This window comes from Hemicordylus capensis, chromosome 3 (genome assembly GCF_027244095.1).
Source record: "Hemicordylus capensis ecotype Gifberg chromosome 3, rHemCap1.1.pri, whole genome shotgun sequence".
Classification (NCBI taxonomy): Eukaryota; Metazoa; Chordata; class Lepidosauria; order Squamata; family Cordylidae; genus Hemicordylus; species Hemicordylus capensis.
The window spans coordinates 15546251-15570168 of NC_069659.1; the positions used below are offsets into that span (position 1 = coordinate 15546251).

General features: G+C 46.5%; 1 protein-coding gene across 2 annotated transcripts in view; it reads left to right on the forward strand.

Annotated features, from left to right (window-relative positions):
• CCDC81 (coiled-coil domain containing 81) overlaps window positions 1-23918 on the forward strand; it is a 45306-nt gene that overhangs the window by 16083 nt on the left and 5305 nt on the right. For both annotated transcript variants that reach the window (XM_053304379.1, XM_053304380.1), the window contains 6 exons: window positions 2660-2777; window positions 11282-11402; window positions 12965-13111; window positions 17104-17211; window positions 20437-20606; window positions 21426-21504. In XM_053304379.1, the coding sequence (XP_053160354.1) occupies window positions 2660-2777; window positions 11282-11402; window positions 12965-13111; window positions 17104-17211; window positions 20437-20606; window positions 21426-21504 (743 nt within the window). The remainder of the gene's footprint in view (window positions 1-2659; window positions 2778-11281; window positions 11403-12964; window positions 13112-17103; window positions 17212-20436; window positions 20607-21425; window positions 21505-23918) is intronic.

Consider the following 23918-nt stretch of genomic DNA (forward strand, 5'->3'; position numbering starts at 1 on the left):
GACCTCAGCACAGCACCCCTGCAGGGCTGGAGAGGGCTTTCTCCACTGAGAGTGGTTTGTGAGGAATAGCCTCCACCTGAGGGGACATCTGTGTCTGTATTATGTAGGCTGCCTGGCTCTAATGTAACCTGACAGAAACAGGAGCTGGAAGGACTCCCTCCACAGAATTGCATCAATCTGCCACAACCCCTCCCCCAGTGCTTGCAACTGCAAATTCCCGTTGCTGACACCAGCAGGGTGGATTTACGGAAATCCACCCAGCAAACAAAAAAGAAAGTGTGAGTTTGGAAAGAAGGCCCTCCACACATCACAGAGAAAGTTTGGGACATAACCGAAACTTCAGGGTTTTTTGATTTTTTTTTAAGCCGCAGAAAATAGAGGATTTTAAAAAGACATAATTTGGGCTAAGACAGAATGCGCAATCATGATTCGGAGAAAAACAGAGTCCTGTCTGTACTGTACTGGTCTCTGATAGCCCGCAGAGACTTCGGGATAAATGCAGCTAATATGTGGACTAGCACATTGCATTCCGGAGTAGCTTTGAACCTAAAGCCATGTGTGCAAAGCTTCCTGGTGGGGTTTGTTGGGAGACGGGGAGAAAGCTGGGTGTGATGTTGAAGTCCCAAAGTCTGCAGACTGTAATAGTCTGCCTAACACCTTCTGCACTCCATCTTAAGACTCTTGGGGCCAAACTGCATGTTGTGTTTCGTGTTAAACCCGTTCTTTGGATTGCATTTTACTCATAAATAGCAGCGATGATAATCTCTATATTTATTTCTCTAAGAGGTACCCGTGACTAATCCCATGTATGGCAGCTCTCGCGAGAGTTTGTGAGCAGCTGCCTGGAAAGCCATGGGGAAGAAAACAGTGATGGCGACCGGCGGTGGGCTGAAGGAGGCGGCCGTTGGGAGTAAGCAGTGGGAGGAGGAGGCGGATGGGCGGGCCCCCAGGAGGAGGCGGCAGGCCAGCTAGCGAGAAGAGGTGGCTACCCGTGGAAGGTGCTGGGACGGCCAGCCGGTGGACGGGAGGAGGTGGTGGCCCGGCCGACTAGGAAAATAAGGACCGGTGGCGGGCGGGCGAGTGGGGGAGAGAGAAAACAGCTGCAGCAAACTAGAGGCGCAGATGCTCTGCGCTCGGCCCAGCTAGTCGAAGATTAAGTTGGAAAGGTCTTTGGAGGTCTTCTAGTCGTATGAGCAGGGCACTGCTTTGGGAAACTGTGTGTTATTGTTTCTGGTGAAATGGCTGCAATCCATAGGATGGGGCAGGTGTTAACTAGGACTTACAATAAGCTGTGATACTATGCCCAGTTCAGAGTCTGTGTCTGCAGTGCTCCCCATAAAACCATGGTTTCTCCTCTCATTTCCTCCTGCTTTATGGATCAAGAGGGGAAGGGGAAGGACGGTGAATGAGAGCAAGAAACGTAGGATCCCAGCCAGCAGCCATTCGTAGACCCCTACTCAGCCCCAACCTCCCAAAAGAGAGACCATGTGGTGCCGTGGTTAGAACGGTGGACTAGGACCAGGGAGCCACGAGTTCAAATCCCCGTTCAGTCATGAAACTGATCTCTTAGCCTAGCCCACCCCTCAGAATTGTTGTGAGGATAATCATAACCCTGTACACGGCTCTGAGCTTCTCCGATATAAGCAGGACATAAATGTAAAAACAAAGCTTGTTTATCTTCCAGTTGCAAGGGGCCAATCCTGGATTGGAACCAAGGCATGAGGGGAGGGGGGAATCTCCCCCCCCCCCAGTAGGAATATTCATGAGTAATTTAGTCTGGATGCTCCCCCATATTTATAGACTGCTTTTCAATAAACAAAGTTCTCAGTATGATTCCCATAGCAATAAGGAATGAGAAGATGGCTCCCTGTCCCTGAAGGGGCGCACACTATCTTCAACAACAAAAACAAGCCAACCTTGCACAGGACACACCAGCAACAGTCACTGGGAGAGATGCTATGCTGGGATGAGCAGGGAGTATTATTATTATTACATTTTATATCCCGCTCTTCTTCCAAGGAGCCCAGAGCGGTGTACTACATACTTAAGTTTCTCCTCACAACAACCCTGTGAAGTAGGTTAGGCTGAGAGAGAAGTGACTGGCCCAGAGTCACCCAGCTAGTATCATGGCTGAATGGGGATTTGAACTCAGGTCTCCCCGGTCCTAGTCTAGCACTCTAACTACTACACCACGCTGGCTCTTCTCCTGCTAAATATAGCTCTAAATATTGCTCTTCTCCTGCTAAATATAGCAGGTTTGTCTTTCCCCTCACCAGCACCTTTTTTATTCTTGAGGACAACTCTTTTTGGTGCCTGTGGGAACTTGGCTCCTTGAGGAAGGATCGAGCCAGTGGAAAGGGAAAGGGTTAAAGGTCTCCTCCTCCCCCCACGCTGCTTTACCATTCTGGATTGGGGCCTCTCAGTGGCTGTTTACTATTAATCAATCTGCTTACAGACTGACTGCTTTATGGTCTGTTCTAGTATCTTCCCTGGCATCGAAGATGGATCAACAAATGCCTAAATTTGCAGGAGGCAACTTTGTATGCTCACTGGGTGCTTTTGGAACATGTGTTCACAGCTGGGTTCTCGTGTCCTTTCGCTGACAGCTGGCTATTGCCATGTGGAATTCTCATGAAACCTCTGCTCTCTTTCGGTGCAGAAACTCCTCCGAGTAGGCGCCTTCTCTCTCGCCAGGCTATTTCTCCAGCCAAAGTCACAGGGGTCAGTTTAACCGAAGAACCCGAGAAGAATGTAAAACCAAAACCGTCTCCTGTAAGGTGAGATCTTCTGATTTTGAGGATACCAGCAAGCATTTCATGGTCTCAGCTTTCTGGGCATTAAACTTTTAACAGTCATGTGTATTTTTCTGTGTCTGTAATTTTTTTTTTAAAGGAAAGAGAAATGGCAGCAGATGTTCCACAGTAACACCCAAATCCAGGGAGTAAGAAATTTAAAATAACGAAACCAAATGCCTCTTGGAAAAGAGAGGGCTTCACGAGATGGTGAAAAGCCATCAGAGAGGGGGACAACTTGAGCTTCTCTTGGCAGGGAGTTCCAAAGCCTAGAAGCAGGTGATTATGAGAAGGCTCCCTTGTGCAGGGGTTAGACTAGAACAGCATACCTGCCAACACGCCCCTATTACCCCATTCAGGTGAATGGGGAAATAAGGACATATTGGCAGGCATGGAACAGTCATCTTCACCATTATTCAAGTGGGGGCCACTTTGACCAAAAAAACCAAACCCACCCTTCAGCGCAAGAGCCATCTCCCATTGTGCTGACCTCCCCACAGTTATGTGCTTTCCTCAATGCTGGGAGGGCCCTCTAAGAGAGATGGAGCCCCCTCTTAAACGCTCTAGGAGGAAAGCACTGGGAAGAGCTACACATCCCAGCGTTCTGTGTATGCCTTCCAAGATGGCGTAGGGGCTCAGGAGGGCTCGATTTCTCATCAAGAAGTTCCCTGGTGCTGGGCCAAGCTGGGCCAAGCCCACCACTACATGGTCAGAATGGTCATCTCTGCATGGTGCCATGGAGACGGTGTCAGAGTATTCAGCTTTGACTGAAGCTTCATACAGGTCCAATAAATGATTAGGGAGCCACACTTCTGGTTGATGGGGGTTGCTGCTGACCCCCAGAACTTACAGTGAAGTTCTTGTGGTAGCAAGCATGACATGTCTAAGCAGGGTCTGTCCTGGCTGTATATGAATGGGAGACTAGAAGTGTGAGCACTGCAAGATATTCCCCTTAAAGGATGAAGCAGAAGGTTTCAAGTTCCCTCCCTGGCATCTCCAAGATAGGGCTGAGAGAGACTCCTACCTGTAACCTTGGAGGAGCCGCTGCCAGTCTGTGTGGACAATACTGAGCTTGATAGAACAATGGTCTGACTCTGTATATGGTAGCTTCCTATGTAACAGAGCCAGATTATGACATGCTGAGGCCCTAAACTGTGTCAAGCTTAAAAGGCCCCATAGCATTGCAATAAAATAATTCTAACCAAAAGGACAGTGAAAATAGAAATGATATAGCTTTATTTTTTACTTAGCAGGTGCAATGAAAAGTTAATAATCAGACAAAAACTGTTCCTTTGCAGCCCAACTGCAGCCTATTTGCATTAGGAATGCCTTTTAAATGAAAATATATTATGTATCATATATAAATGTATCGAAATTTAGTCTCTCTTTTGTATCCAGAGGCCGCCACATAATGTGAGTTTACTTAGCTTGTGCCTAAGTCCAGCACTGGCGAAGAATATAAGACTAGAAGACCTCCAAGCGCCCTTGTAATGCTAGTCTTATTTGAAATGCCATCTCAGCCAACTGTACCTCAGGTGCTGGCAGGAACCACTGGAGGGTCTCTCCTGTTGACTTCAGTTGATGCAGAGGCTTAGGAACATCAAAATCTGCCTTATACTGAGGAACTCCCTGCCAAGAGAAGCTCAAGTTGTCCCCCTCTCTGACCACTGATCTATCTGGCTCAGCATTGTCTGCATAGACTGGCAATGGCTTCTCCAAAGTTGCAGGCAGGAATCTCTCTCAACCCTTTCTTGGAGATGTCAGGGAGGGAACTTGCAATCTTCTGCATGCAAGCAGGCAGATGCTCTTCCCAGAGTGGCCCCATCCCCTAAGGGGAATATCTTCCAGTGCTCACACATGTAGACTCCCATTCAAATGCAACCAGGGCAGACCCTGCTTAGCAAAGGGGACCATTCGTGCTTGCTACCACCAGACCAGCTCTCCTTCCTTAGATAGGAAGATGAGAGGAGATCATCATCTAGGTGTCCTGGTTTCAACCCTTTCAGGATGTTACCAGCACTTTGAACATGAGTTTAGCTTTGCTTTCTCCTGACACATTCCTTGCCCGCCCCCATCTTGTGCTCTTCATAGCTGCTGTTGTGATGGAGGAGGATTCATCTCCTCTCTCTCCATCCCAGGGAATTCTATCCTCCCTAGTGATGACAGGTTGCTGTCTGCTTTTGGCAAGGTCAGAGTCCTCTCTGCAGAATGGCTTTTAAATGTTTTAAGCCTCGTCTGAGGTGCCTGGGATGCCAGCAGGTGCTCTTGCAGGCTGTTGAATAACACATCTAGGGAATGGATCTGCATGCGATAAAACATGCAGAAGAGCCTTTTGTTTTCATTCGGGAGGCTTCCTTTGTGCTGGGCCGAAGGGAAATTGGAGGAGATAAACCAGGGGTTTTCTCCATTATTTACTGGGGCTTTTCTGGGTTAACATGGAGCAGCATCTTCTCTGGAAGGCATCTTTGGCAATGTCACGTACCATAGAAACACCCCTGATGAGCAGGCAGATTGAATTACTGCATAATTACCCCTTCTAACTCAGCAGAGAGACAGTGGTGATGCTAGCAGGGGAAGAGCAACAGTTAGCAGGGGAGGAGCAACTCTAGGCTTTCAGTGGCATCTGGTGGGCCACTGTGTGAAACAGGATGCTGGACTAGATGGGCCTTGGGCCTGATCTGGCAGGGCTGTCCTTATGTCCTTAACTGGTCCTATCTAACCCCAGCACAGCATCTCTCCAGTGGCTGTTGCTGGTGTCTCTTACGCTTCTTTTTTAGATGGTGAGCCCTTTGGGGACAGGGATCCATCTTATTAGAACGTGGGCTGAAGAGAGGTATATAAATATTTGTGGTGGTAGTAGTACATAAGAACAGCCCTGCTGGATTAGGCCCAAGGTTCATCTAGTCCAGCATCCTGTTTCGCACAGTGGCCCATCAGATGCCACTGGAAGCCCACAGGCAGGAGCGTAGTTCTACTATTACTACAACTACTACTATGCATTCTCTTTATTAAGACAATACTGCATGTACATGAGCCAGCTGGGGTTGTTGGTACCAACTGGGGGGAAGAATGCTCATTGTCCTTCTTTACAAGATGTACACCCCTAGAGATGGAAAATCGGTGACAGCATTGCTAGACCCGCAGCTTTCAGCCGACTATCATGCTTTTATGGTCCTGACCATCGGGCCTACAGTTCCCAAATTCACAGTGGTGATGTAAAAGCTTGTAAAAATTTTAAAGTGCTACTATAACAATTTCAATGCTACTATAACATTTCATTGACGTTGTCAGAGGAATGGAAATGAACGTGGGCAGGAATGTTCTCCAAAGATGGCCTCCTGGAGAGAGGGCAACCATTGTTACCATAACCCTAAACCTTTCCTCTGTGCAAAAATGATTGCTATGTTACCCATATCATTTGCTTCCCTGCTCACTGAGCAAAAAGGCACCTTTTTAAAGTGGTGATTCTCTTTATTGAGCAGGGGGGAGAGCAACTGGCTTTATCCACCCCCAGCAAAGCATCCCTCCAGTGGCTATTGCTAGTGTCTGTCTTATGTTTCTTTTTTAGATTATGAGCCCTTTGGGGACAGGGAGCCTTTTTATTTAATCTATCTATCTATAAAATTGAATGTCCGCTTATCTGTCCCCTATACGTTCCTGCACCCTTTGAGCTATTGGGACCAGACTTGGAACAGTGACTGCCTAGGACCCTATGAGTGATGTAGGGTACCTGGGAACCCAACCACAGACATACGGATATTCAATGGGTATATCCACAAAACGGATATGGATGCGATAACAAAGAGAAACTCGCACCAAACTTGGCACAGCAACTTCCTAGGACCTTACAAGTAATGTAGGGTACCCAGGAACCCCAAAAACTACCCTGCACAGACAGATGGGTGGATATACAGCAGGTAGAGCCTCTGTGTCTTCCCTATACATTCCCACACCCTTTGAGCAATAGGGACCAAACTTGGCAAACAGACTTCTGAAGATCATACGAGTAACAGAGGGTACTCCGGGACCCTGACAACTACCCCGCACAGACAGACAGATGGATATACAGTGGGTAGAGCCACAAAACCCTGAGCTACATCAAGTACACTCTGCTAGTTATTTATATTTATGTAAATCACTTTGGGAACTTTTGTTGAAAAGCAGTATATAAATATGTAGTGACCAGCCTCCCCTCCCCCTAAGGAGTTAACCAGAAGTGAACCTTGTCTTGACTGACAGGCTGGTGAACTCCAGGGCTCAGCCAATCAGCACACCAGGTGGGTGGGACTTAGAGAGCTGTTGTGAGGAAGAAGGAAATTTCTTTGTTAGAAAAGAAGCTAGGTTGGAGATGCTCAGAGGAGGACATGTGGCTATGGAGTCTGGCTGCAGGAGAATGACTCTGCAGATCCTTGAAAGATAGGAGAGCAGGAAGCTTGAATTCTCATCTGAAGTTTGGTGGGTTCAAGGAAAGGAAGCCTGGGCTTTGACTTAGGGAAGATTAATTTAGGGAAAAGTTTGTTTAGTCAGACCTTGCATTAGAAACTTTTATATTTCTTTGGTGTGTGCTTTTGCATATTCCTGATTGATTGATTTATTGATTGATTAAGTGCCATCATCAAGTCGGTGTTGACTCTTACCTACCTAAGAGTCACTAAGGCTCTTCCTGATACTGTTTTATTCTAGTTTACCTGCAACATAATTGAAATAAGAAACACTAGCCTATGCCCATCATACCTAGGGTGTTGCAAAAGACTTAATAAACATTTTAATGTGCCTAAGACAACCTATTTTTGTAATTTATTAAGTATTTGTAACTGTATCTAAGAAAGCTGGAAAGCCTCAGACAGAAGCAGTCTGCAGTACTTGAATAAAATTGTTTTTAAGCCTTTTCTTCTTACAAACCTCTTCGAGTTGATTTTTAACTCAGGAAAAGGGGGACCTGAAAGGGAGATTTTTCTCTGGTACAAACACATCCTCAGACATTCAGCAACTATCAGTTTTCTCATCCCGTGTAAGCTTACACGTGGAAGGGTTTTTGGGGTGTGTGTGGGGGTGGTAGTATTTGCCCAATACCCAGTTACAGGGTGGGACTTTGGATTACAGCACCCAATCCACTGGTCCAGTTTCCCGCAAGTTTTAGGGTGTTTGGTGGCAGCATTTTGAACCTACCAATAATATAGAATAGTTTTAGGAGAAGCCTAGCCAGGCAGCTCGGCAGGGATGATTCAGCATTTCTTTCCCTCACATGAGCTTGCTCTGAGACAAAGGCTTTAATTCGCTACAAAATATTTGTCAGATTTGTATTTGTGGGTAGGGATAAAGAAGGGGCAATAACACAGAAAAAGCTGTCAGTGCAACAATACTATTGCCTGTTTCCCATCTGTAGGTGAGATAAAGTAAAGTGTGCTGTCGAGTTGATTTCGACTCCTGGTGCCCACAGAGCCCTGTGTTGTTGTTGGTTTTTGGTAGAATACAGGAGGGGTTTACCATTGCCTCCTACTGCGCAGTATGAGATGATGCCTTTCACCATCTTCCTGTACTGCTGCTGTCCAATAAAGGTGTTTCTACCAGTGGACATTTGAACTGACAACCTTCTGCTTGTTAGTCAAGCATTTTCCCGCTGCGCCACTTAAGATGGTGTAGACATTGCCAAACATCACTACGAGCATTCATTCCCTGAGGTGGTACCGAGGGCCAAAATTTGTGGGCCTGGCTCAGGAACCAGAACCATTTCCCCAGGTTGTGCGACATCTCAGGGAAGCATGACCGGGTTCCATTTCCTTTAGACCAGAAAGCAATGGGAACCTATAGTGCTTTTGTAATATTAAATGTTTTTGTAAATATGCAAGCTGAACATCTTGGAAGTGAACCGTTTCTACAACAGGTAGCAGTAGTAGTTGGATTGCTGGTCTTGTGGTAGCGAGCATGAATTGTCTCCTCGGCCAAACAGGGTCCACCTTGGCAAGCATTTGGATGAACAACTGCGTGTGATCACACTAAGATATTCCGCTTCGGGGATGTGGCCATAGTTCAGTGGAAGAGCATCTAGGTCCCAGGTTCACTCCTTGGCATCTCCAGGTAGGGTTGGAAGAGACTCTTCCTTGAAGCCTTGGAGAGCCACTGCCAGTTAGGGTAGACAATACTGAGCTAGATGGACCAATGGTCTGACTTGGTTTAATACAGCTTCCTGTATTCCTGTGTCCACTAATCCTGCATCAATTCCCAAAGAGAACTGATGCTTCACTCTCAGCCATTTCAATGCTCCAAACTCTCCTTCTGTCCCTCAGTTCAGAATTACAAACTGGGTTTAGTTTTTTGTTTTTGGTCACTACGAGGGGTGCCACATTCCAAAAGCAGTGGAAAAGATATTCCTAGTCATCATGAGAATATCTTCTGTCATTTAGCAGCGGGGAGAGCAACTGGCCCTGTCCATCCCCAGCACAGCATCCCTCCAGTGACTGTTGCTGGTGTCTATTATGTTTCTTTTTAGATTGTGAGCCTTTTGGGGACAGGGAGCCATTTAATCAATCAATCAATTCTCCATGTAAACCACTTTGGAAACGTTTGTTGAACAAATTAAATATTGTTAAATTTTTGTTTTTTTAGGGACATAGAGGGCAAGGCGCTCTCTCAGGTAATCTGGTCCCAAGCCATTTAGGGCTTTCAAGGTTAAAACCAGCACTTTGACTTGGGCCTGGAAATGGATTGGGAGCCAGTGCAGCTGACAAAGCACTGGAGTAATATGATCAAAACATTCAGTCCCAGTTAATAATCTTGCAGCCCTATTTTGTACCAGTTGCAGTTTCCGGACCATTTTCAAAGGCAGCTCCACATATAATTTTTGTGGTAGCAAGCATGACTTGTTCTCTTTGCTAAGCAGGGTCTGCCCTGGTTGCATCTGAATGGTAGACCACATGTGAGCATTGTAAGATTTTCCCCTCAGGGGATGGAGACGCTCTGGGAGGAGCTGAAGAGATTCTTGTCTGCAACCTTGGAGAAGCCACTGCCAGTCTGTGAAGACAATACTGAGCTACGTAGATAGACCAATGGTCTGACTCCAGGGGTGTAACTACCATTAGGCAAGGGGAGGCAGTCGTCTTGGGGCCCCACTGCCTCGAGGGGCCCCCCAGAGGCACATCACATGACCCCCCACCCGCCCATGTTGCACCCCCTATGAATTATGTTGAGTCTCTTGGAGATCGGCAGGAGCAGAGAGTAAAAAAACTAGACTCAATGTGAACTGGATATTCCCCGTATTCATAATGGGGATGTGAGTGTGAGTGCACGATCTATTGTGCAGTGTGTTTGTGTGTGTGTATCAGCGAGGGGCCCATTTTAAAATATTGTCTCTGGGCCCCCTCCAACCTTGCTACGCCCCTGTCTGACTCAGTATGTGGCAGCTTCCTATGTTCCTAGTATTTGTATTAGCTTCAATTTACAAAATATCAGCCACTCCATCCCGGACTTCTAGTAAAGTATCAGCCTAATAAATGCTGGTTTCTCAATATCTGCAAAGACACTATGAGTAATTGTGGGAACTTACTATGGTGTACATGTAAACTCCCTTTGTAGCCTGTGGTTCCGTAGGGGGAAAGGATTCAATTTTTTTGGTGTGGAGAAGCATTTGGAGATAGGTGGGCTGTGAGTTTAATATTGCTGTCAAATCGACTTTTGCATGGGTGTTATCCATCTATGAAAGAAGGATATTCTGCACATGCTTATAAGCACTGGCTCCAGCTAAAGATATTTCTAATTAAATTCTGCTGCAGCTGCCTTGTACAGAGTTGACCTCAGCAGAACTGATTGATTCATCTGTAGTCCAATACTGCCCTGGCAGCAGTATTGAAAACCTTCCAGGATTTCGGGAAGCCTTTCCCATCACCTCCCACTTGTGCTCCTTTTCGCTGGGGGTGCCAGGGATTGAACTTGGGACTCTCTGTATGCGAAATGCGGCTTTGTATTTGCCTCTGCCATCATCCTGACCAAGAGAAGGAAGATGGCAGTGACAGTGTCCTTTGGGTCAATTTAAGCCCCCTTAATTTCAATGGGACTACTCATGAGTAATATAGTCTGGCTGTCAACCACTACAGATAATAATAAGATGAGTCCCTGTCCCCAAAGGCCTTGCAGTCTAAAAAGAAACAGAAAGTAGACACCCGCGACATCCAGTGGAGGGTCAGTCTGCTGGGGTTGGATGGGAACAGTTGGAATGCCCTTTCCCTGCATTTCCGCTTGTGCCCTGCAGTGCTCAGAGAGGAGCCTGAGCAGCAAATGCCACTGCTAAACTGGCTTAGGCAGGGATGGCCGACCCGAGGCTCTCCAGCTATGCTTGGACTACAACTTCCATCATTTCCGGCTGTAATTTATTGTGACTGGGGATTATGGGAGTGGTCATCCAGCTGCTGCTGGAGTCTTGGGTTGGCCACCCTGGAGTTGTGACTGTCCTCCGAATCTTCCAACTCCCACTGACTATGTCTTGTGTTCTCCAGGCAAATGACACCTCCTGTGGATTCCTCGAAGGCAGAACAGGAAGAGGCCCTCGCTCAAATGCCTGTCCCCAGAGCCAGGTCTCCAACCTCACTTTGTCAAGATCATGGTAGGGCAGGACAGGTATAATATGTAGCTCTTCTTCATCTTCCAGCTATAGATGTGTATGGGTAATTGTGGCAGGGGGAGTGATGCTTGTTATTGGGCAGTGGTAGGGTGACAGGTGGCCCATGGCCCACAGAGTTTGCATGTGGATGTCAGTCGCTTGCCCCACATGTGTGGCTAGGGGAAAGTGGGCTTGTGTCAACCCTTCTCCCCAGTGGCCCCTTGCACATGCCAGGTGTCCCCCATGCATGGACATGGCCAGTACCTGGAAGGGTCAGCACAGCCTTCCAGACATATCCCAGATGGCTTCATTGTCTTGGAGAGAACAAAGAAAATACTAGGGATGTGCAAATTGATTCAAATCTGAATCTATTCGTAGGGATGTGCACCGGACCGGTCCGGGGCCATGGTAGAGGCCTCTGAACCGGTCCGGATTGGGGCCAGTCCGGCGGGGGGGGTAATGTAGCTTTAAGGGCGGGGGCACCAGCATCTGCATCAGAAGTTGCGCCCCAAGCGTTGCTCTCCTTTATAAGGGCCAAAAGTTGGAACAAACCCCTCTGGGTGACTCTCACTCCTCCTATGAGGCAGAGTTGGCTTAGATGCTCAATGTTAGAGCAACTAGAGCAGAGCAGTGGATAAGCTGTCAGGACAGAGGCTGGGAGAGACACGCGGTGCTGAAGAAAAAATTGAGTGTATACATCACATTATTTATTTATTTTGTTAAATCTGGTAGGTTCCTCAGCTTTTTATAATTTTCAGTTTTTAGCTTTTAAAATAACCTTTAATTTGAACTTAATAATGACTGTGGTTTTTAATCTGACCACCTTATTGTTTAATTTAGTTAATTCTATTACTTTTATTGGATCGTGTATCTGTCTTATTGTTGTGAGCCGTCCCGAGCAGTAGTGCACTGGAGGGGTATAAATATTTCAAACAAATAAATACTGACAATGGCTAAATAGATAAATGGGCAAGACACATAGCTCTATTTTTCATGTTTTGAATCTCTTCATCAAATTGTATTTTAACAACCAGTGCATCTCCCAAAGCATTATGCACACAAAGAACATTTCAGAATGGATAAAGTCACTCCTTGCTGTGCATAGCTGGATGTCTGATCTTCTGTCTTCAAATATGAATCCCATTCAACTTTTTAAGGATTCAATAATAGCAAAAATATCTCCCAAGTAAATATGGATACAAAAGGCTGCAGACGTAATCAGTGAGATTGTTCACAATCGTGTGCAAATGTATGCTTCAGTCATCTGAGATACAAGTCATTTCAAAATCCAGTTCTTTAGAACATCTCTCAAAAGACCTGGCTGGGTTTGAATCGGTTTTTTGAGATCTTGCCATATGAGATCCTCTTCTTCGCCCATGTGACAAATACATCCACGTGCCAATTCACAGGGACCTTAGCATATCTCCCTTCTAAATACACCAGAGCCATGGCTTGAAGTTGCAGAGAAGTAAAAACTTTTCTCAGAGAACCCTATGTGGCCAGTCTATTGTTCCTAGCAATTTGGACCACTCTGTGTCTTATGCACAGTTTGCTTAATTATGCACATTTTGTCTCCCAGGAAATGTGTTACGTGTGCATGCAACGGGCACAGCGGAACATCCCCAGTTACGTCACCGAGGAGAGGAGGAGGAAAGAGAAGGAAGAGGACAGGATACTGGCCAAGTATCTAGTCTTAAAAGATCAAGATGCTGTTCAGAAGCAGCAGGTATTGGGAACCTAGCAGATATTTCTAAACAAGAAGAGGGGTGCTTATGTACTCAGGGCTGATTCACACCTGCACATTCCTCACTCAGTGACTGCAGGTTTGTGTGGTGACTTGTGTACACAAGGGAGCCATCACCGTCCAGATCTGCACTACGGAGAGAACTTTAATGTCCCCCTATATGACATCTAGCCACCTAATGGCACAGTGGGGAAGTAACCTGCCTAGAGAGCAGGAGGCTGTCGGTTCGAATCCCCGCTGGTGAGACTCCTATATTGGGCAGCAGCGATATAGGAAGATGTTGAAAGCCATCCTCTCATACTATGCGGGAAATGGCAAAGGTGAACCCCTCTTGTATTCTACCAAGAAAACCACAAGGCTATGTGGTCGCCAGGAGTCGACACCGACTCGATGGCACAACCTTTATATGACATCTAAATCTACACATCCAAGCCTGATCTACACATGATGTAGAATGAGATGGCAAAATCCTGTGGTGCTAAAATAGAATGTACTGTTTCAGACTGCAGATGGGAGGTACTCTTTTTGAATCCCGCCCCCCACTATGTGGGGGTTGGGGGGGGCGGTTCTCCTGCAAATAGAAAACTAGAACAGCAAAGAGTGAGCTAGGTTAGAACACTTCTCCCTCATGTGTTCACTTTCTACCCGTAGGGAGGTATTTTCCCCTTGCACCAGAGGGGCCTACCACTTGCAACTTGGTGTAGTCAATTGTTGACCACACCAAGGAGAGCTGGTCTTGTGGGAACAAGCATGAGCTGTCCCCTTTGCTAAGCAGGGTTTGCCCTGGTAGCATTTGGATGGGAGACTAGATGTGAGCACTGCAAGATATTCCCCTCCGGGGATGGAACAGCTCTGGGAAGAGCACCAGCATGCTTGTACCCAGAAGGTTCCAAATTCCTTCCCTGGTATCTCCAGATAGGGCTGGGAGAGACTCCTTCCTGCAGTGTTGGAGAAGCCGCTGCCAGTCTGTGTAGAAAATACTGAGCTAGATGGACCAAGGGTCTGACTTGGTCTTCCTAACTGTACCACTGCTGTGATTCGTCCACCTCATTTGGCTGCATGTGTGGACCGGGCCGCAGTTGCGAGCCATGGAGCGTTAAGGAATCCTGTGCTGTGTGGACCAGTCCTCACTTTGCTGAGAACTGTACAAGAGACGATGGATTTAAAGAGCAGGGAGGTTGATCAGCATTGGAGCTGGGCTATGTGTGTGGAGCCCCAGTGGACAATAGGCAGAGATTATGGGAGTTCAACAACAGCTGGAGGGCTGAAGTTGTGCAGCTCTGCTCCAGCACAAGGCTTTCTTTCTGCCGGGTATCTCCAATCATCTCTCCTCTCGGTGCCTGAGGGCCAGGTGCACTGTTTAAACAAGTTGCTAAATCGCCTGCATGGAATTCTCCCCCCACTTCAAACAGTAGATTCTTGATTTACTTGATTCAGGTTTAAAACAACAACAACAACAAAACCAAAACCCCTTTCCCCCTGCACTGTTTTCTCACTGTAAATCTCCCCTCCCTGTAGTGGTTATTTGCACCTGAAGCTGCTATTTGCTGAAGTACAAATGGCTGTGGGGACAAATAGCAGTGTTGTGCTGGGTGTGGGGAGGGATTCAGTGGGAAAATGGAACTGAGGAACCAGTAAACCCTTTGCCCCTGTGCCATGGTCCCAAGCAAAATCTCTGCCCCACACCTCATGGGGCTTTAAACTAAATGTGTTTAATGTTGCATCTAGTTTTGCTGGGATTTTCTCTGCCACTACGCCTCTCAGCTGTCTTGAAAACATGTCCTCCCCTTTCTTCTGCCCATGCATGACTCCAGTTGAGGTTAAGAACAAACCAAGATCGGCCGGGTCGGACATCACGACCAGTATCGGCCTATTCCTTGAAACAAACCAGAACTGAAACCCACTCCAAACTTTGGGTTCAGATCTCGGTTTATTTTGAGGAAGGTAGCTAGAATAAACAAAGATTGGTTGGTTCAGATATCATGACCGATCTTGGTTTGTGTTTTAATTGCAATGGGAAGTAGAATCCTACTGAGGCTCATGCAGACAGGGAGGGGTCAGGAGTGCACACTTGCAGTGGAACCAAGCTTGAATTGTGGTTCCGTGTTACATCTGAACCGGCTCAAAGCGTCTCTTTACCATCGTGTGCTAGAGAGGCTCTACACACGATCTGTGTGTAGAGCTTGGGAGGGTTCTGTGGGAAGAGCAGGCTTAGCCCGCTCTCCTCACAGATGAGCAGCCACTCATTGCTGGACAGCTAGATTGGGGATCGGGGGCTGCCTGGCCCCTGGAAATCCCAGGTTGGCCCACACAAGTGGGGGGAGACCCCCAACACCAGGAGGCTCATTTTAGCCTTCCGGCGGGGGTCTCCTAGCACGGAGCCATGCTGTGGTGACTCATGATCAGGAAAACGGGGTTAGCGAAGCGCTTGCTCCGCTAACCCCGTTTAAAGGGAGGGCTTCTTTGGTGGGCTAGCTGCCAGACCGGAGGTTCTCACGATGGGAGAAAAAGGGGCTGGGCTCCCTGGTTTTCTCCTATTGTGAGAATAGCCTCATAGAGTCTCTTTATTATCATTGGGGCTCTGAGGTGCATTCTCCACTGGCTGTAGGTCACAGAAATTGCATGTTGCCTCTAGCTGATCAGGACCCTGTGCCATGAGTGATACAGATGGCAACATTCACTCTTGGTGGGTTATTCTTTTTTAATGGATCTGGACCCATCCTTGCCAGCCACACAGGACTGCTGGTTGGTCAATGAGCCAGGCCACAAATTTTGGACATTGGTACCATCTTAGGATGAACGCTTATAGTGATTTTTGGCAATGTCTGCCCCGCTAGAGAGGGAAAAAAGGTGATAGCATTGTTACACTTGCAGCTTTCTATGTGTTATCGCCACTTCTTTATCCCTATTCCCCAAATGATTAGGGTCAAACCACAGTCATTTTTGCACAGAGGAAAAGGTTAGGGTCAGGGTTATGGTAACAATGAACAAATGGTTGTACTCCATGGAGTAATCTTTGGAGAACATTCCTGCCAGTTTCCATTTCCATTCCTCTGACATCAATAACATTTTGTAGTAGTGACTGAGGTCATTCACACATACAAAAACTGTGTTCTACCCATGTTTGAGAGGGGTGTGTGTGTTCCCAGTTTTCGGTGGTGTGGAAGCATGGTAGGAGGAAAACCTGGGTAGCTTTTCCTCCTACCTTACTTCCATACAGTCACTTCTACCCAGGTTTCCTTCCTACCTTGCTTCAACACAACCGAAAATTGGGATTACACACAGCTTCCAAACCCAGGTAGAACGTGTTTTTTGATTGTGTGAATGACCTGTTAGTGTTCTTAAAACTTTTAGAAGCATTGCAGATGTGATCACAGCAGGCTTGATAGCCAGGACAATAAAAGCATACCCTGAAATGCTATCACATCTTTCTCACCTCTAGTGGTGTAGACCTTGTCAAAAATCACAATGAGCATTCATCCTCCCAGATCATGGTGTCAGCTACCCCAGCTGGCTCTAAGTGGACTTATAACCAAAAATTGAAAGCTTCATGTATGGGGATGAGAAACAAAGATGGAGAGGCAGTTGCAGTATTTGTATTCTGCAAAGGTATGTGATATACCTTTTCTTGTTTGGTTTATTGTTGTAAACCGCTCAGAGACTTGCATTTTGGCCGGTATATATTTGGGTGTTAAATAATATAATATAATATAATATAATATAATATAATATAATATAATATAATATAATGTAATATAATATAATATAATATAATATAATATAATCCTTGTGGCTCCTACCAACTCCAAATGCAAATGGAGAGTGTTTGCACGTGAAAAGGAAATATGAAGAAGGAAGGATAGGAGGGAAGCATTTCATTGCACTTCCAAAGAACTTACCCTGGAGGTTTCCCATGAGCGTCTGTCATTTCCCCGCTTCATCTTAAATGTATCTAACCATTTTTTTGATTACAGGTGCGGGCCCTGGCCAACAGAGAACTGAACCAAAAAATTGCAGCTTTTAATTTGGGGGTTGCCGAAGCCATAAGACACCACAAGATGGAAAAGCCTGTGGAAGCCTACGTAAGACCCTGCCCTCCCTTTGTGGTATTTTAATTCTGCTAACATGGTCTGTCAATGCTGGCTGATCTCCTCCCTGTCTGCAGTAGAAATGACGTAGGGTTCAAAGACTCCTCTGAAGTTGGAAATGCATAGATGTGCAGGATGACTCCAGAGGATCATTTTGCACAGAATCTGTGCTGATTTCAGGTGTCCCTCCAAGCCCTTGGAGGAGTGGATTTTAAAGGCAGCCACAGACTGAAATATGGGGAGTTGTGCAAAGCAACAATTTTCCTAGATTGTTGGAGTCCTAAAGACAGAGGCAGGGAAACCATTTTTGTTTTGTTTTTTAATGGCCAACATTCTAAGTAAGTATCAGAGTTCCATGAGATCTGCTGGTATTGCAGATGAGATCCAGGCTCATCACCAGTGCACACGAGATGAGGAGGAGAAGGAGGATGAATTTTGATGATCTCCCCTTCCCTTGAAGTCCTCTATGTCACCCGAAAAGATGTCCCTGGGGGCTGTGTGACCTTTGGAGACATCTTTTCAGATGACACAGAGGGTTTCCAGTGGAATGGGAAGATGTTGAAATTCCACATAAACCTGCGTGTGTTTCTGGTGCTGAGTTAGTCTGTAGCACCAGCGTACCACATGGAGTCCTGCTGCTTCCTTAGTTAGGATGTTGGTCATATAGACTGGATCTCTGTCTGTCTAAATAGTCCAGTTGCAATGGAAATATTAAAAGGTGATTGTTCCGAACCGTCTATATACACATGCCATATTTTTCACGTGTATAACCCACAAGTATAAACCATGGAAAATGAGCATTGTCTTAAAAAAGGCATAGCTGGCACCCATATATTCCCCACATTGGTTAGATAATTACGCTACTGTTTAAGCCAGAATTAGTTAGTTAGTTAGTTTAGTTGTGGTTTTGTGATCAAGAACAGTATATTTCAAGGCCTATAAAGACTCTGCGTGGTACTGCACACCAGTTAATAAGTGGTACAGCGGGGAAATGCTTGACTAACATGCAGAAGGTTGCTGGTTCGAATCCCTGCTGGTACTATATCAGGCAGCAGCGACATAAGTTGCTGAGAGGCATAGTTTCATACTGCGCAAGAGATGGCAATGTTAAACCCCTCCTGTACTCTACCACAGAAAACCACAGGGCTCTGTGGGCGCCAGGAGTCAAAATTGATTTGACGGCATACTTTACCTTACCTTTATGGAAGTCTAGCTTAAGGAATATTGGTTCTCCATTTGTGATCAAGGATATTTTGCTATTATACATTTTGTGATAGAATTACATACTTAATACAATGGAGAAATGGAAATCACATTGTAAAAATTATTTTGTATAACTCGTACCCACTTAGATCCCTGCACCCCACCTCTCAGGTGTCAAAAATTGTATAACCCGCAGGGTATGCGTGTGACAATATTGTGTGTGTGTGTGTACACACACACACACACACCCCACCCCTTTCCTGCACAAATATCCTCCAAGCCAGGATGTGTTCTGAAGGCACTAGATCCAGCAGCCGTTCCCATGCTAAGCAAGTCTGGGTCTGGTTGCTGCCTGGATGGGAGGCCACCTGGGAACCCAGCAAACACGGACCTCCTGCCTCAAGAAAGGCTGGATGTGAATGTAGGAAATAAAATGGGAACTGTTTACATGGAGATGCTATGGTCTGTAGGGCATTTTTTAGGCTTGGAGCCGGTGTACCTGGCGGACTGCATTGGCCAATATGAATTTGTCAGCAGAGGTGCACTAGGTAATTTTGAAGCCTGGATCTAAAAGACTTTGGAGCCCCCCCACCACTGGAGGCCCCCCCGCCAAAGTTAAGCATCACCCCCCTGCACACACACACAGAGTGACATGTGTATTTTTAACACATGGGTTTTTGAGGGCAAAAAAGCACCAAAACAGCACTCACAAGAATGTAAGAATATAAAATGGATATATTTATGCAAATATACATTAGCAGAAACATTTCAACATGCAACTTAACACTTCCCCCACTTCCCCCTCTGTCTCTAAAGCACCTAGCACAGCTCACAATTACACTTGGCCACCCAGCACAATGTGGGCCCACAGCACGACGGTGCCACAACCACACCACCCAGGACAGATAAAGAGGATTTGGGGGCCTCCAGGGTGTGTGGAGGCCCTGGACTTCGGCCCCAAAGTCCAGGGTTAAGAGCGCCTCTGCTTGTCAGGAGCTCTTAACCTCCATTCGGCATTTCAGACCCTGCTCATGACCCTGCCACTAATGGAGAGCTGCCTGGATTGGAGACACAGGGCCTTTTCAGCTGTGGCCCCTCCGCTTTGGAACAGCTGAGGGGAAGCTCGGAAGAGCTTCACCATGCTTCCTCATCCTGCCTTTGTGTTTTTAAGAAACAATTGAAGGCACATCTTTTTAGAGAGGCTTGTAAATATTTTATCCAGTGCTTATATCTGCTACGTTTCTTAGTATTTAGCTTTTTATTTATACCTTTTAATTTGAAACTTTTAAAATTTGTCACTATTAGATGTGGTTTTAGCCTGGTTTTTTTTAAAAAAAGCTTTTAAACTTTTATTATTTTTTATTCTATCTTGTATTTATTTTATTAATGCTGCCTTTGAGCAGTGCTGTACTGGAGGAGCAGGGTATAAATATTTTAAATATATATTTTTAAATTACATTATTCCACCCTTCCTCCCATGAGCTAAGGGTGGTGCACATGGTCTCCCCACCCCCATTTTTATCCCCATCACAACCCTGTGAGGTAGGTTAAGCTGAGAGAGTATGTGATTGGCCCAGTCATATTCATGGGTGAATCGGGTTTTGAATCTCGTTCTCCAAAGCCCTAGTCTTGCATTCTTAGCTACTGCACCCTTCTGGCTCTCTAGAGACCTTTTGCCTGTAAGATTTGGGGAAGTCCCTTAACACTAAGGGTGCACAGGAAGTTGTATATTATTATTATTATTATTATTTCAATTTCTATACCGCCCTTCCAAAAATGGCTCAGGGCGGTTTACACAGAGAAATAATACATAAATAAGATGGCTCCCTGTCCCCAAAGGGCTCACTTTCTAAAACGAAACATAAGATAGACACCAGCAACAGTCACTGGAAGTACTGTGCTGGGGGTGGGTAGGGCCAGTTACTCTCCCCCTGCTAAATAAAGAGAATCACCACGGTAAAAGATGCCTCTTTGCCAAGTTAGCAGGGGTATAGATGGGTGCCTCTTTCCTTGTAGAAATCCTACATTTTCACGAAGCGGCCAGCTAGTTCCACCCCTCATCAGAAGCAAGAGGAATACGCTGAACACTTGTCAAAGCAGCTGGACGAGAAGCTCGCAAAAGAGACCAAGCAGAAGCAGGACGAGGATATTCTGGCTCGCTTGGAGCACGTACAGCTGGCAGAAGAGTAAGTCTTTGTCTTCTCTCCAGGGTGTCAGATGGGTTCCTCCCACAGCTCTAGCTGCAAATGCCAGCTGTGGCGAAATGCAGACCTCCCTCTTTGTTCAAGAATGTCTTCCACTCCACGATGAGTGTGCTGAATGGGGGGCATTCCTCCCTTTTGTCACTGAATGAGGACAATCCTTGCTTTTTGTCACTGTGGAGACAGAGCCATCAAGCCATCCTCGTAAGGCCTTCTGCACATAAAGCAGATGCTCTCACGCTGAACTTTAGCTCCATTCCCCTTAAAAGTAAATAGTATGCTGCCTTCTTCCGAGCCAGACCATTGGTCCATCTAGCTCAGTATTGTTTGTCTACACTGACTGGCAGTGGCTCTCCCAGGTTTCAGGCAGGAGTCTTTTCCAGCTGGTACCTGGAGATGCCAGGGACTGCACCTGAGACATCCGATCATCTTCCACTGAGCTATGGACCTTCCTCAGACTCTTAGGGGAAGCTAAGGCAGAGCACGGTCCTGTGTATAATTTATATTTCAGAACAGCTGATTTCAATCAGCTTTTGAACATTGTGGCAGGGGGTGATGGGAGTTGTAGTCCAACAACATCCGGAGATCCAAGGTTGGGAACTCTTGCCTTAACTGAATAGATGGTTCTGGCCCTGGATTCTGCCCCTTGATCCAGCGGGCTCCTTCCCCAGGCACTGTGTGGATATCAGCATTTTCTTTTGCAAGAACTGATGGTGAAATGGCTCCGACCACAGCAATCACCAGCCAGGAGTAAATCCTTCTGGAATGTGACTATCTGAATGATTTGGACTTGTCTTTTTCTAGGTTAGCTGCCCAAAGGACAAAATTTCTGAAGGACAAGGTGGAAGAAATGCAACGTTATAAGAGAGCATTGGATACACAGGTAAAATTACGATAAAACTGCTCTATAGGTTAATTCTGGGAGTTCCCAACCAGGGGTTCCCAAATGTTGTTGGACTCCTACTCCCATCATCCACAGCCACCATGGTGACTGGGGATGATAGGAGTTGTAGTCCGATAACATCTGGGAACCCCTGGCCTAACTAATTCAATCATCAATCACAGATTGACAGGCAGTTAATCTGTGGAACTGCAGAGGCATCCTAGCCCAATTCAGACATTATGTTATACGAGTGTACAGATGTCTGTATACTTGTACATGTGTTTGGGTGAACGGCTATACCTGTGTTCATTTTAAAAGTGATCCTGGATGCAGGCCCTTCAAATCCATGGTACAGATAGGAAGACACATCAGTGTCATGTGTGAATGACTGTATCTGTGTATAGGTCTGTGCCTGGGTACAGTGTCCAGTGTATGAGTGTCGGACATAACATGTGAATGGGCCACCTGACTAACCCTTCTCTGTGGTCAGTTTCATGAAAAGAAAACTTGGAGGTGAACTGGACATGACTTGTGAGCTCTGTGTTTGGAGCTACCAACACCATTGCATTCTCAAAAAGCAGCAATAGGAAGGGGCTCAGTCAGTTTATATTGGGGGTCATGGTACTGGGGGGTTGGTTGGTTCTAACCCTTCTCCTCGTTATGGCCCCGATCCCAACTGGGCCAACCCCCACGGCTGCTTTTTGAAAGAGAAGACCGTGGGAATGCCAAACACAGAGCGCCCACCTCACATCTGGTTGGGTACTTAAACTTGGCTTCCCCCCTGGGATGTATCTAAAGTAGGGGTCTCAAACTGCTACCTTCCAGCAATTCCCATCCTCCCCAGTCACAATGGTCAGTAACCAGGGATGATGGGAGTGGTAGGCCAACGTTTTCAGGAGGATTGCCATTTGCAGCCTTTGCTCTAAAGCAGGGATTCTCAACTTTGGGTCCCCCGATGTTATTGGCCTTCAACTCCCATAATTCCCAACCAAAGGCCACTGGGGCTGGGGATTATGGGAGTTGAAGTCTAATAACATCTGGGGACCCAACGTTGAGAATCTCTGATCTAAAGTAAGCAGAGGTGTGGCAAAGGGCTGGTTCCAGTTTGTGAGGGTCCTTAGCAAAGTGGCATCTGGGTTGCCTCTCACTGCAGTGGGTCCCCTCCCCTTATTTTGGCAGCTGTTATGGTGGCAAATGTGAGTTTCTATTTCCGGCACCACACCTACTACAACTGTTAGGGGAGAGGTGTCCACCCAGTTGACGGCCACCAGTTCCTGACTGGGCCTAATCCCAATCCTCGCTACAGGCATCAGTAGTGAGCCTTGCTGGGATGCTTGAGCTTTGGCAGCCACCCAAGACAGTAACGTGCTTCCACCAGCCCTGGTTTTGTATTTGGGGGCAAAACACAATCGTGGCTCAAGCAAGCTGTAGTAATTTTCATACTGTCAGTGGTAGAGTTGCCATGCCCCCCAAAGTTCCGGGTTTCACCCGGATTTTAAGCATCTCACCCAGATTTCTTAGCCCATCCAGATCTGCCCGGATTTCAGTTTTCATTTAAAAATTAAAAAGCCAAGCTCTAGCCCTTGTAGAAGCGGAGTGATGGAGCAAAATGTGCAGTCACTATTCTGCTCAAAAATTATTTTCAAGCCAATTTACATAATATGCAAATTAGGCACCCGGATTTGGATAGCCGGAATATGGCAACCCTAGTTAGTGGTAATGAAGGAGGTAGAAAAAGCCTTGTTCTGCTGAGGCCTGTGCAAACTGATGGTGTCAGCCTTTGTAGGCTTCCGGGTACAGCACTAGAGGGCGCTATAACACCATGAGCCAAGCCTCTCATCTCCCCTTAACAACATAAGAACAGCCCTGCTGGATCAGGCCCAAGGCCCATCTAGTCCAGCATCCTGTTTCGCACAGTGGCCCACCAGATGCCGCTGGAAGCCACAGGCAGGAGTTAAGGGCATGCCCTCTCTCCTGCTGTAACTCTCCTGCAACTGGTACTCAAAGGCATTCTGCCTCTAAGGCTGGAGGTGGCCTATAGCCCTCCGACTAGCCTTCCAACCCTTGGAGTGCCCTCATCCCAATTATAAATGCTGTTGGAACGAGGAAAAGGGGTGGTTGAGGGGCAGCAGATGTGGAAGAGAGTTTGGCCTATTTTGTTGCCTGAAAAACCTGTCTGAAAAATGGTAAAAATTCCAAACTGTTCTTCAGAGCTGAACTTGAGACACTGAAAAACTTGAGATTTTGGATCACAATTTAGGGCTGTGCCTAGACTTCTAATTCTGTACAAATTCCATGTTTGTTCTAGTTTGGGTCATTCTAAAGGTCGTTTCATACATCCTCCGATTCTCCCTGCATAGACATAAAATATATATTTCTATTGGGCTCTTCCTTAAGGCGTTCTGTATGGCATA